Source organism: Elgaria multicarinata, chromosome 4 (assembly GCF_023053635.1).
Source record: "Elgaria multicarinata webbii isolate HBS135686 ecotype San Diego chromosome 4, rElgMul1.1.pri, whole genome shotgun sequence".
Classification (NCBI taxonomy): Eukaryota; Metazoa; Chordata; class Lepidosauria; order Squamata; family Anguidae; genus Elgaria; species Elgaria multicarinata.
In genome coordinates, this window is record NC_086174.1 from 60,068,712 (window position 1) to 60,083,568 (window position 14,857).

General features: G+C 40.0%; 1 protein-coding gene across 5 annotated transcripts in view; it reads left to right on the plus strand.

The window, feature by feature from the left end:
• SIPA1L2 (signal induced proliferation associated 1 like 2) overlaps positions 1-14,857 on the plus strand; it is a 101,677-nt gene that overhangs the window by 16,816 nt on the left and 70,004 nt on the right. For all 5 annotated transcript variants that reach the window (XM_063124368.1, XM_063124370.1, XM_063124371.1 and 2 more), the window contains exon 2: positions 9,778-11,471. In XM_063124368.1, the coding sequence (XP_062980438.1) occupies positions 10,010-11,471 (1,462 nt within the window). In that variant the 5' untranslated portion in view covers positions 9,778-10,009. The remainder of the gene's footprint in view (positions 1-9,777; positions 11,472-14,857) is intronic.

A 14,857-nucleotide genomic window follows, 5' to 3' on the forward strand; every position in this document is an offset into this window, starting at 1 on the left:
TTTTCTGGCTCTCTCACATCCATTCTGAAGAATGTTTGCGATGTGCCCTCCTTTGCGAGGTTGTTGCTGTTCGCTGCAAGTTCTGGGCTCAGTGAACAGCCAATCAGTTGTGAGGGGCATGTGCATATGGTATCAGAGGTGTGCAGAAGTGGACCTGTCTGCCACATGTTTTGGATGGGTATCTGTGTGTTTTACTGCCAAGTGTGCTTTTTTTAAAATGCAAACATATCTCTGCGCAGGAGCGCATATTCGACTGAGTTCCAATCCCCCCATGTGTTGCTGCGCATTTGTGCTCGTGTGCATCCCTCATGATTCAATAAAAAATCCTCTGCCCCATATCCCACCCACTTCTACTGATATACATGCGCAAGCATCGTAACGGCCAACATGTGCTTCTGCAACAGCACTCCTGTAATTGCGGTAAACATCGGTTGTGTGTGCCCCATGAGTGCCAATCGTGGAAGCACACAAAATTCGGAAGCAGCAAAATTCAGAAGCCTCTTCCGTAGCAAAAGGATTACAGGTGTAGATTAGGCCTATTTAACCCGGTTATTGTGTCATCTGAACCCAGTAACTAGCTCACTAACCTACCCCCAGGATGCTAGGTTAAAAAATGGGGAAAACCTGTCTCTTTTCACAAAACTACAAAGCAATGAAAAGGAATATACCTGCTTTACTGGTTGCTGCTGTTGCCTGAATGCATTGCACAAGGACTGGGATGGATATATATCTGTATATATATAAATGCTGGCAGTGGTTAACCTGCTAAGATGCTCCACAATGACAAAGCTTAGTCATATTTGTTCCGCCCTTGCCAATTGCATTTTTTGCAGAACATTCCTCCTGGCTGCTTTGCCAAAGCCTGCTTGAAAAGTAGGGTGTTGTGTTTTTTTACTCCCCCCACCCCAGAGAGCTGTGCATATGTATAGGTACAACGGGAGGCAAGCCAGGTAGGAGGAGGAGGGAGAGGATACATGTGCAGCCAAGGCAAAGTGAAGAGCTGAACCTGGCTGCAGACATACAGAAGTTGCTGTGAAGGATCAGATGATCTGGGAAATGGATGAAAGTAGCCTCTGGCTGATGGGCTTTCTGGGAGAAGAGGTAGGTCACAGACCTGCAAGTTCTGAAACCCAGGCCATCCCTATAGACCAGGGGTGGGGAACCTTTCAGCTTGAGGGCTGAATTTCATTTCAGAGAAGCTCTCTGGGGTGCTTTCCCTGACGGAGCACTTCGTGGGTGAGAAGTGTGGGCTGAGGCAGTCCCGGCAGGACTTGGCTGGAGTTGTGTGTGTCCACTGACAGCCGCTTACCTCCCCTCCTTGGCAATGCTACTCCTCGATGCTGTGTCAAGGAGCAGCATCAGCCACAAGAGGAGGAAAGCGCCTCTCAGAGGACATGGGCATGCTGGGAGGTGTAGTACTGGCATCACAATCTCTCAGTCCTAACTCTGCCCCCACTAACTGACTTTCCCCAACTGCCACTAACTCCGCCCACCATTCCATTCTAGCCTCAGCTGTCAGTCATTCCTCCACTCACTCTTCTGTTTCAATAGCCTTGGGTGGGAAGAAAGATTTATCAGGCTGTGGCAGCCATCATCTGGAAGTGGCTCGCCATCCTGGGCCTGAAGGGAGAGTGCCTGGGTTGGCTGCCTCAGTTACTAGGCCCCATTGAGAGCAGAAGGGAAGGAAGTCACAGCTCTAGGCAAAAGGCATGCTGAGAGTTATAGTTTTTGTTTTCTGTGGGGACAAGGAAAATCATGACAACAGCTTCAAGACAGACCTGGCCAGGCGTTGAGGGGGATTGAGAGAGAGAGAGAGAGAGAGAGAGAGAGAAGAAACCAATTTAATTTGTTTTAAAGTTACCTCATGGGCCTAGGACAGGCCTACCTTGCAGGGTTGTTGTGAGGGTAGGAGAGGGAGGAAAATGAATTTAATTTCTTTAAAGGTTAACTCACAGGCCCAGCACCGGCCTGTTACTTTAAGATGGTGGATCCGCTTCCCTACTATATGTTATTCAGATATCTGGGCAATGCCGGGTATATTTTGAAAACATATTTTTAGGTTTGCATCTTTTTTAGCTAGTAAAAGGGTGTTGTGTGTCCTGATTGTTTTTGAAGTTTAGATGGCTGCTCTGGCCAAGGCATGATGGGAGGTGTAGGCTTTTCAGGTAAAACAAAAAAGTAGTTTATCACGAAACTCTAATTTAAAATACAGTTCTTATTAACACAATTTCCCATTTATGTTAACAAAACAATTTACTAACTCAACCAAAATAAAAACAACCAACCTAAAGATGAATAAGTTGCATAGAAATTTATTATATATAAAATAAATTTTATAAACATTATTCACGGACCCAAGCAACGCTGGGCATATCAGCTAGTAAGACTAAAACTATAATTTTACATTGGAGCTTATTCAAGTAAGTGTATATGGTACTGAAACCTAGGGGCCCAGAACTAGAGTGAAATTAGGTAAAAAAACTGAGCTATATGAATCAAGATGTCCTCCATTTAAATATTGTCTGTGCCATGAACTCACTAGCTGGTCTTAGGCAAGCCTCTCTCAGCCCCCACCTGCAAAGTGGGGGAAATAATAGTGACCCATTTTATAGAATTGTTGTAAGCATAGCACTAAGGTACAGTATGTGAAACACTTTGCACATTTAAAAGCACTATATGAATGCAAAGGATTATTGTTGTTGGTTAGTATAATCAGGAACAGCCCAGCATTATAGATGATGGGGTTGGCTTTCTGCCCGGACGTAGGCCTTTGCTAGACTACGGGTTAGCCCGGGGTGAACCCCGGGGTCGCCCCTGTGCGTCCAGGTTATGCACAGGGGATCCCGGGCTCAGGCAGGGGTCAACCCTCCCTTGCCCCAGGGTAATGGGCTCCAGTTGTAGCCTGGTATTTCCTGCGGCCTCGGGCTGAGCCCGAGACTGCAAGCATTTAGAACATTCCGCTGCTTTTCCTGGCTACTGCAATTACTCGTGAGTAGCTGGGGAAAGTGGCAGACGGGGCACAGTGCTCCTCAGGAGCTCTGTGCCCATCAGGGCAGGGGGGGAGATTGGGGCAGGGGGAAGCGGCGACATAATTTTTTTTTTTTAAAAAAAAATACTTACCGTTGCCTCTCGAGCGTTCCTGCGCAGCGCCCCCTTTAAACGAACAAACAAACAAAAATGGTGGATGCGACGGGGCTTTCCTGCAGCCTGTCGCATCTGATGTCTGGATTGGAGCGACGGCCCGTGCTACTTGTACCACAGGCTCGCCCCTCCCCCCGCACGGATTCCCAGGTAGGTCTAGCAAAGGCCTGAGTGTGGTGTGTGTGAATTTCTGCCTGGACTGAATGGGCACTTATGAACTTAAAGTCACTGGATTTATACCTGGTTCACATATGACAACCCAGAGTATGGGCTGTCATTGAATCATGGATTATTGTGTTATGCGAACTGAGCCATGCTAACAAATCATGGTTTGTTAACCACAAACGACCCAGAGTTCACAATGCAACAACAAACGATGGATTCTCTTTGTGGGTTGTTTGTAGTTAGCAAACCAGGGTTTGTTAGCACCATCAGGTTCACACAACACATCACCCCATACTCAGCAACAACTCAACCCATACTTTGGCATGTTGTGTTGTGTGAACCAGGTCTTAGTTTCCTTCTCTGTGCGTTGTTGAGTTGTTGCTGAAACGAAAAAGTATGGTTCTAATGGAGTGGTTTTGTATGATACTGTGGATCTCCCCTCCCCACCCCCCTGCCCTGCAACTTCGCACTCTTGATCTGAACCTTAATTTTCAATTTTTGTGATATTAGGTAAAAATGGCCAATCATAGTAGAAATCTTCTTTCCCATGTTTTTTTCTTGGTTTCTTCTTTAGTTTGATAGCGTCATTAATTTCATTACTAGTAAGTTGTTTAAATTTTGTTTGTTTGGGGACAGATGTGTCTCTCTGTATAAATGCCTAGTTGTGTGAGTGTGTCTCTCTGTGTGCTCTCTTGGTGTGTGGGTGGGTGTGCGCCTTGTTGTGAGATTGTCTCTCTCTCTCTCTGTGAATCCCTTTGGGTTTGTGTGTGAGAGAGAGGGTGGGGTTGATGGGATAGGTAAAACAATCCTATGTAGGTCTACTTCGAAATAAATATTACTGAATTCTTTGGGACTTGCTCCCATTTAAGGATGTATAGGATTGAAACCTTAAAGAGAGATGTGACTCTGCGTGTGAATGCCTTGTTATGTGAGTGTATGACTCTCTCTGTGTGTGAATGCCTTGGGGTTGGTGTGAATGAGGAGGGTGCATGAGTGTGTACTTCTGTGTGTGTGAGGTGGGAGGGGGTGTCTATGTGGTTTGCAATGGGTTCCTGCTGACTTCTCAAGGGATGTTGTTGTTGTTGTTGTTGTTGTTGTCTTCGTCATCATCACCATCATCACATGAAAAGGGAAGGACTATGGATGCAGGTAGAACTTGCTGCCCATGTTTTCTCCTGAGCAATCCTGTCCTACTTATTGCTTAAGAGAGATGCATAATAGAAATGTAATGAATGAATGATCTGGAATTTTGTAATGTGCAGCTTCTGAGTAGGCCTGCTTTGGTGTATGCTTTGAGATGGATATACAAAGGCATAAATTTTTTGGATGCTTTCAGAACTTGTTTTCTTTGTATGGCTCTGAGGATATCACCTTATTATTTCCTTTATAATTGTTATTATGGCCGGGTGGATTCTCCCCTCCCATTCACCTTGAAATCACTTAATTCACTGTGGAATGGGAGTTGTTTGTGGAACAGGAGAATGTGGGCCCAAAGGAATACTTTTGTGTGGCTTTGTGATTTCCCCACCCCGTCTTTTGTGCCCCAGTTTTCCCTTTCTGTGTTTTGGGTTGCTGACTGTTGGGTATTCAAAGACTACTCCATGTTCACTGACCCCCTTGGTTCTGTCTCTCATGACCCATCCTCTGCCCCACCAGTCAGACTAACCACCAACCTCCACCCATTTTGAAGTGATTGGCATAGTTTATAATTTATATACTATTGGCTCAAAGATCCAAATTTCCTTGGCTCTAAAGCAGTTGCTTGGTGCTGGTGTTGATGTCAGGGGAATGGTATTAATGTTCCAGGCTTCCCTACTATGCAAGTCTGGATCAGCAGAGAGAAAATAAATAGAATTTTCTTGGGACAATCTCTGCTGCATTAGGAAATTCCCCTGCTGAATCTGCTGGGCGGAACCCTAGACTTCTCCAAAGTCAACCCTGATAGCAACACTGACAACAATGATCCTATGTTGGAAATGGTGAAATGGTTTGTTTTTGTGTTTGTGTGTGTGTGTGTGTGTGTGTGTGTGTATGTGAATGAAACCAGTCCACTTCTCTTCAACAGCTGATCAGAGCTATTGCCAATTTTAAGTGCAATGATGGAAAAGAAATGCCAGACCTGCTAATATCTAAGTTGCACCTCTTGAAGGGTAAGGCTAGAAAGTAATTATCCCTGTTGCTCCTGTGGAAGTCTGGTGATTATTTTTGCTGTGAGACAGCTCTCCCCTTGTGTAACTCTTCTTAGTCTAAAAGGTTATAAATAAAGGGTGCCTATATTTCAAATTCTGTGGAGTTTTGACTTCTCCTTGCTTTACTATTCTGCTCTGTCTCTTTCTTTGTTTCACTACATTTTTGTCGTATGTGGTGTTCTGTAGAGCTCTGCAATTCAAACAAACCCCAGGTCATACAGTAACCGAAGTGCCTTAGGGCAATGTGTGTGCTTATTGCTCACTTTGGTACAAAAGCGTATTGGTCACTTCAGTACAAAATCACAAGGCTAGGAGCATTTCAAAAGTTTGTCTTTATAGTATCCTTAGTTTATAGAAAATGGTGTTCCATATGCAGTACTATAAAACTGTAGAAGCCTGAATATTTCAGATCATGTATACAAATAGTGTGTTTGGGGTTGTAGGAGAGACAACAAATTGTTATGCTAAATAATGGAGAAGTTCTCGTGTGGGAAAGTATCTCTCATGTGAAATGTTTAAAACTGAAGATTATTCCAGGCAATTAAGAGTAGAGCTGCAGATTGCATCAACGAAGTATCTTTTTTTCTGAAAAATGGTGTGAAAAGCATTTAAAGATGAACCATGTTTTTTAATCACAGTTTTACAAAGAGGCTTTAGAGAGGAAGAAAGACAGTGCACAGAAGGAAAATGACAAGCAGCCTTGTATATAAGACCCCAACATTACTAGCCTGCAAAACATTTACTGGCTTACTGGGGACTGACAGAGGAATGATAGAACTAGACTTCATTGCTGGTTGGAGGGGAGGCATGAAGTGCTCCACCTGTCTTCTGCCAATCCACTCACTTGCAGAATGGAATTCCATGCACTTGCTTTGTTATTACATTACTTGCCTGCAATTATTTGCCTTGCTGCCAGGCTAGTGTTTAAATACAAGGCTGCAAAAAGTATAGGGACTCAAAATAAAATGATATCATTAGCAAGTTTGAATAACCAGGAATACTGGGTGTGACGTTTCTCACTGCATCTGCTTGAGGAAGTCTGTTGATTTAACCAATTTTCATTCCTGAAAAAAGGAACCAGAGGTATGATAGTGTAAACTTTACATGATCAGAATCCTGATTCCTTCTTTATATGAATGAAAATACTCTTAAAGTTAAAAATTTGCTAAGTTTTTTTTTTGTCTGGTTGAAAGATATGAAGCACAAACACTCCTTCTGATTGACTGGTAAAGATCCAGAGAGGTGCAGTTGTTAGACACCTAAAAGCAAAGACTGGCCTTGCTATCCCAGGTGTCTTGGCTTGGCTGGTCCCAGTGTCTGGCTCATTGTGAGGCGAGAAAGTTTATTAGACACTATGCTGGTTGGGAGGAAGTGGGAATTGTTTCATTGCTTCACATCTGATCATGCTTTTAAAGTAATTCCTGTATATGAAGTCTTTAGTATTGTTTCAGATCATTATTAGTATTGGGCAAAAGGCGGGATACAAATAATAATAATAATAATAATAATAATAATAATAATATTGTATTTCAGAAGAAAAGTAGGCTTCTTTTCATTTCTGGATTTAAAATTTCAAAATGCATTCCTATATTCCCTGCTGCTACTTTTTCAGCAACCTCTTATTTGGACTTTCTGAGGTTATAGTGGGCTTTAGATTTGTTTCCAAACAAATGATTTTCAGTGAAGCAGATAAACTGATGTCATGGTCTAGTCCTTCTTCTCGCGTATGCTAATTATTTGATTGCACTTGGCAGTTGCTAGTTTTGTCTGGAGAGGCGTTGAAGTGTAGATTATACAGCAGCTGTATGTTTCCCAGCTAAGTCTTACGAGCAATCAATTTATAGTACTCTATATTTAGCTAGATAATCTTGGATCTGTATTACATACTAATACAATTTGACATGCAGTGAATGTGGGCTAATACTGTACAAACTCATTCTGGGGTGTTTATTCCATTTTTATTTTCTGTCAATCTGCACGATAATTTTATTATAAAAATAACAATGTGACAGTGCTGCTTAGGAAAGGAGAAGAAACCTTTTCATTCTTAAATCTAGTGTAGTATATATAAATGGCAAGTCATTAAGGTGGGAGAAATTGGGCAGTATCCAACACTGTCAGTCTTCAGTGTAGTAAATGTGTAGTGTATGATGATATTAAGCTCCAAGTTCCCCTACAGCTGTCAATGGAATAGAGTAGAGTTTGATTATGTAGGGTGACCATATTTTGGAAACCAAAAGGGAGGACAACATGGTCGCCATGTTAAAATTATTTTTAAAAAATAATTTTAAAACCTCAAACTTTTTTTTTTAAATCCTAAAACTCAATGGATGGACAGATCTGTTTCAAACTTGGCATAGCTAAAGTCATTGTTAAGAGCAATCATGGTGCCAAGTTTCATCTCTTTTTCTTTAAAAATAACATTTTAATTTTTTTTTAAATCCTCACATTTAAAAAAAATCCTAAAAATCAATGGATAAACAGATCTGTTTCAAATTTGGTATGGCTAAAGCTCTACCTAAAAGCTATCATGGTGCCAACTTTCATCTCTTTATCTTTAAAAATGATGATTTAAAAAATAATAATTTTAAAACCTCAATTTTAAAAAAAATCCCTAAAAAATCAATGGATGAACGGATCTGTTTCAAATTTGGTTTGACTAAAGCACTTCCTAAGAGCTACCATTGTGCCAAGTTTCATGTCTTTATCTTAAAAAATGACAGAGTTATAACCATTTTTGTTAATTCCCATTAGAGCTGCTCTTTGGAGAAAATTCCCCCCTCCCAGATTTGTCATCAAAAACCCAGAAAAATCCGGGCAAATCCGGTCATATGGTCACCCTAGATTATGTATTACAAGGCAGAGAGGAGGAAGAGATGTGTGGTAGCCTCTAAAATAGCATCCATGCATACCTAGGTCTGCCCTGTATGAGGGAGATTAGTGTGTAAATTATTTTCATTTGCACATGCACGCACACACATGCACGGTAAACATCTACTAGGGAAGGGGGAGAGGCTTGCGGTTTAGAAAAGGGGGTTTTCCTTGCTAAATTGACTAATCATAATATCCAGCCTACTTCAACTACATGACCATAACAGGAAAAGCCATGTCTCAGTGGTAGAGCAAATGCTTTGCATGTAAAAGGTCCCAGGTTCAATCCCTGGCATCTCCAGTCTGAAACCCTGGAGAGCTACTGCCAATCAGGGTAGGCAATATTAAACTAGATGGACTAATGATCTGATGTATAAGATTGCTCCCTATGTAGCTCAAAAGATTGAGGGTACCATCATGCTAGCCATACTTAGCTCTTTCAGGTTCCTAAACCAGCCTAGGGAGGTGTCATTGCAATAACAGGAAATATCTTAGACCTTAAGCCTGATTTGGGCCTGAGTAAATGGTTGGCCATGGCAACCACTAGCATGAGGCATTTGAAGTAGCATCATGCTGTAACACCACTCACAGCCACTGCTCATAAGAAGGGATGCATCATGATTTGGCAACATTAACCTTTCCATTAAGAAGTATATACATATTTTATTATGATTATTGTAGCAATTTACTATTCCAACCATGGTGGACCACCTTTACAGCTTTCTATGGTCTAGGACCAGCAGCCAAGCCTGTACTATGAAATTCTGGCCAGATTGACTGGATTGGAATATAGGTCCAAGCCTATATTCGTTGTAACTACTGTCTTTAATTCAGCAAAGTACTTTTTCAGGTTTCCTTGTGGATCCCATGGAGCCCTAAAATTAGCAATGGGAACAACAGCAAATTTCCAATAGGTGTACAAATACATAGAAACATATGGGAGATGATTTTTGTGACATATTCAGTGAAATATTTATTTATTACATTTCTATAATGCCCAATAGCCGAAGTTGTCTGGCGATTCTCAACAATTAATATAATAAGTTGCAGGACTAAGGTGAGTTAAGCTATGGGATGTAGGAATATTTTCCCCATTGGAATCTAGTATACGCAATGTAAAACAATAGCTAGATATTCAAATTTGCCTCAGGACTACTCATTGTCACCAAATCTGCTTACCACAAAGAGAAAATAACAATATTGCAGTATACTGAAATAGAAGATAATTGTCTCTACCCTTCTATAATTTTGAATGTGTGTCAGAAATCCTAATGTATTTCTTGTGCGTAAGATATTTGTGTGTAAGTGTCAATTCTGATGATGATAGTACTGGAATCTCATTTAGACTATATTTGGGACTTTTTAGATGGAAGATATGCTAACTGGTTTTCTTTTTTCTCTTTATGTACAGGTATATGAAGTAAAAGTGAGCTGATACCCAATTCTTTCTTCATCTGAAATTATAAAATGCAGAGTAAGAAACGAATTCTATCAAATTATCTTCTGCAATGGCAACTTAAAATATCTTTAGGTACATACAGACACTGTGGCTCTTATCCCTCGTTTTATAAATAATGGAACTGTTAGACCAACAGCACTGGTCTTGAAGATAAGGGTAAGAATTCCCTTAGCATTGTTTGGATATGAGTGATCAGAAGTCTTTACAGGAAGAAAAGCCTAAACCTAGTAGAGCTTCTTCAAAATTCAAGGAACCAACACACATTATGCAGTCTGATGACTACTTTGCCAGAAAATTTAAGGCTCTGAATGGTAATATGGGCCCTCCTGCTTCTCTAAGTGCAACCAACAAAGGCGAAAATAGTAATCCAGCCAATGGAACTCCAGCTATGCCTAAAATGGGAGTCCGAGCCAGAGTATCTGAATGGCCACCCAAGAAAGATTGTCTCAAGGAAGTAAGCAAAACTACATGGGAAAGTAGGCCTCAGACCAGTTATGAGAGTGTTGGGTCAGTAAATGGTGACCAGAATGAGGAGGAGCAAAAAGAACACATTGATTTGGAATTTGCAGAGACCAAGTATGCATTAGGAGATATTTTTATCCATTCTCCACACAGAGGGCTTCACCCTATAAGGCAAAGAAGCAACAGCGATGTTACAATCAGTGACATTGACACTGAGGATGTCCTGGATCAGAATGCTGTTAACCCAAATACAGGAGCAGCTCTTCATAGGGAATATGGAAGCACTTCATCAATTGACAGACAAGGTTTGTCTGGTGAGAATTTTTTTGCAATGCTTCGAGGCTACAGAGTGGAGAACTTTGAACATAAAACACATGTGCCGTTTGGATTTACGGAATTTTTCCACTGTGACCGCACAATTTCTCCAAGTCTTCATGCTGCTGCACAGATTTCCAGAGGAGAATTTGTCAGAATTTCTGGATTGGACTACATGGATAGTGCCCTGCTTATTGGTAGAGATCGGGACAAATCTTTCAAATGGAGATTGAAGTCAGAATCAGTAGAAACATCTCTGTTTAGAAAACTGAGAACTGCTAAAAGTGAACACGAAACTCTTAAATTTTCATGTGAAATAGAGGATAGTAGACTTGATAAAAATGTTCATCCTTGGAATTGTCAGAAGTGTTTTGCACATTATGATGTTCAGAGCATTCTATTTAACATAAATGAAGCAATGGCTACCAGAATTAATGTGGGGAAAAGAAAAAATATAACTACTGGGGCTTCTGCTGCATCACAAAGTCCAATGGTAGCAGGTCAGATTGGAAGCTGTGAATCTCCTTTGGGAAGTAAAGAGGATCTGAATTCAAAAGAGAACCTTGATGCTGATGAAGGTGATGGGAAAAGTAATGACCTGGTGCTTACTTGTCCTTATTTCAGAAACGAAACTGGTGGGGAAGGTGACAGACGGATTGCACTCTCTAGGGCAAACTCAGCATCATTTTCCTCAGGAGATAGTTGTTCCTTTGAGTCTTCACTAAGTTCACATTGCACAAATGCAGGTGTTTCTGTACTGGAAGTACCCAGGGAGAATCAACCAATTCACAGGGAGAAAGTAAAACGTTATATCATCGAGCACATTGATCTTGGTGCATATTACTATAGAAAGTTCTTCTATGGAAAAGGTAAGCTATTTTTTCTGGATCCATTCACTCCTGAAGGTTTAAAAACAATTACTGAGCTTTTAGATAGCTTTATGAGAAGTGCAAATATCTAGTGTGAAAAAAGCAGAATTTCATTTTATAAGAGTGTTAGAGGACATCATTGTTATGGTCCTTCTATAAATATAATGAAAGATAGAACATTCTTAGCTATTTAGTATGTATATTCAGCTGTTGGGATTGTGTTTTTCTGTGTTGTCTTCAGTGTCAGGTTCTAATGTGCATTATTGTCATTACTGAAACATCGGGACTCCCTCTCACAGACTAAATCTGAGAGAACAAGGAGCATGAAAAATATTTAGAGGATAATTATGCTGTTAGTGGTTGCAACATCATTGTGGTGATGTATGAAATTTACACAAAAAATGTGACATCTGTAAAAAAAAGTGCTGTTAATTGATATGTTCTTATTTAGTAAATAGTATACTACACAAATAAGCCAGCTAATGCTGTAAGACTCTGATATACATGATGGTAATGTGACGGGTTTTAATTTCTAATATCCAATCTTAAGAGTTGCTAAATTGTATTAGCTCAAACAAGGGCCTAATATTGCTCCAGTTGAATATAAAAATGCTCAAAACATCAACTTGATCTTCCTCTACAGTATCACAGAGCTCTTCGAGAATTTTTTTAAAAATCATTTGGCTATATTACCCTGAAGGCTTATGTTGTATTGGCTGATATATACATATATATGGAGAGAGAAAGTGAGAGTTAAAGATAGATTTTATTAGTTTTCCAAAACAAAATCAACATATTGGCTGTTCTCGTACCTAAATAAGGTTGACTATAATCTCATCTCTCAGGCTTTTCTTTTATAGTATATATGTAATAAAAATAATTTTAAAGTCCAAAATTGTTTTTCAAAGATTAAGTACCATCTTTTAATTTTTCGAATTCAAAACTTGCACAATCCTATTCAGTGGTATATTTGTGTGCTTGTGTGTCACACTGGGCACGTTCGGACAACACAATAGTCAACCGTTAGATAAAATTCAGCTTCATGGTTGACTATTTAGGGGGTACTTGTCACACGACAGGTTTTTAGTCAGCCATTGTGTGCATTTGGGCCAGTGTTGAGTTGACTGTTAGACTGTGTGGGGTTTGATTGACACATCCCCCACCCTCTTTCCCCCCTCAATCCTCCTGTTGGTATCCCATCAGCCACTGCTGCCCAAAATCTTTCCTGGTGGCCATCATGATTCCAGAAACATCACTGCTTCTCCACGATTGGCTCCTTTGTGGCTGTGGGGGTCTCCCTCCGCTCCCTGACAGGAAACGCTGTTGAAATTGCGTTCCCCCCTTGTTGCCATTCTGTTGCTTCCCTTTCCAAACAGCAGGTGTACCCTCACTCGCTCCCTTCCTTTCCCTGACAGAGGTCATTTCGTGTGTTTAGCACCCTTCCATGCTCAGTGATTGGGCAGCGTCTGCGATCTCCCCTGCCCTCCTTCCTGCTGGCTCATTTCCCTGACCAAGGCTTCTCTAGTGTTATCCCACCCACAAAATCATCCACCACACCCAGACTCTCGAAAATATTGGTAACAATCATTAAACTATTTCCCCAAATTTTAGGGGCTATAACTCTCATTTTCAAAATAATAATCACATTTTCCAGTTTTGTATTAACTGAAACAGAAGCCCATTCTAAGATATCTATTAGAAAATTGCTGCTTTTAGAATGGAAATAATTCTGGGTTTTTCATCACCGCTCACATTCTCTCAAATGTATATTTAGAATAGAATGTAGGTCTATTGCTATAAGAAGATACAGATGGATGGTGTAATTTTTTAAAATATTGATTGTTCAAGATGGTACATTTTAGTACATACTCATTTTATGAAATATATTTGGAACATGATCATTTCCCTTTTTGGATAGAGAACAGCATGCACAATTCTTGTCCATTCTTGGAGGAAAGACTATCCTATAAATGTATTACATTTAAATATTAATATGTATCTATACTAATATCTGTTCTTAATTGGTAATGATGGGAGGAGGTGGAAAAGGAGAATTATCTCCATCATAATTTATTTATTTATTTATTTATTACATTTCTATACCGCCCAATAGCCAGAGCTCTCTGGGCGGTTCACAAAAATTAAAACTATTCAAAGTATAAAACAACAGTATAAAACCATAATATAAAATACAATATAAAAGCTCAACCAGATAAAAACAGCAGCAATGCAAAATTACAAATTTAAAACCATGTTATTTAAAATTTATAGATTGTTAAAATGTTGGGAGAATAAAAAGGTCTTCACCTGGCGTCTAAAAGCATATTATGTAGGTGCCAAGCGAACCTCCTTAGGGAGCTCATTCCACAGCCGGGGTGCCACAGCAGAGAAGGTCCTCCTCCTGGTAGCCACTTGCCTCTAGAGGGGCACCAGAGCTATGATATTGTGTCAAAATTTTGAAATCTTTTTGGTAATGGCCACTGATCAGAAATAATATATTAAACATACTTTTCTTAAACTGGACTAAGAACTATACATAAGATTAAACAATGTTCCTTCATAGAAGTCTTACAATGAGACAAGACAGAAGACCAATAGGAAAGAAAAGCAATGGAAGGAGAAACATCTATAGAAAAGGAAGGAAGTTACTAATTTATTAAAGTTGTTACTTCACAAAAGGAAAAGGTCAAGCAGGAAATATGCACTTTGAGACACCTCTTGAAGGATGTAAAGAAGAAACATGTTAGATATTGGTGATGGGGAGATGAGAAGATGGTTAGTAATGTGTAAAATCAAAATGAAAAGGGCTAGTTGCTAAAGGAAAGTCAAGATAAAAATAGAGTGAATGCCCCAAAAGCTTACTGTAGAACAAAGTATCTATTTACTTATTTTAAACATTTTATATCACTCCTCATTGCATATGGGATTTCAGTGCACAACCAATAGTATTGCAGTATAAATACAATAATAAAATGGATAAAATTTATTAAAACTAAAATTTCAAGAAATTAAACTGCTTTCGTATATAAGAGTATTTTTGCTCGGTACTGAAAAGATTGCAGCATAGGTGTGGGGCAAAACTTTTTATGGAGGATTTTCCATAACCACAGTTTCAGTATTGAAGAAAGCCTTTCCTTTGTTGGAGAGACCTTACCAGGGAGAGGACTGTAACTGGTCCTAGCAAACTTGTCACTATTTTATCTAATAGTAGTCTTCAGGATTTAGCTCCCTGCCTGGGATCTTGAAAAGTTAAGCATCTGGGTGGTGGGTGGATGTATCTTTCCTTCAGTGTGCATGTATATCAGTAGTTATTCATGAACACTAAGGTGCCATGCAGTGCACATGTGGTTTTACACACTCCCTGCCAAGCTGCCACCTTAGGACAT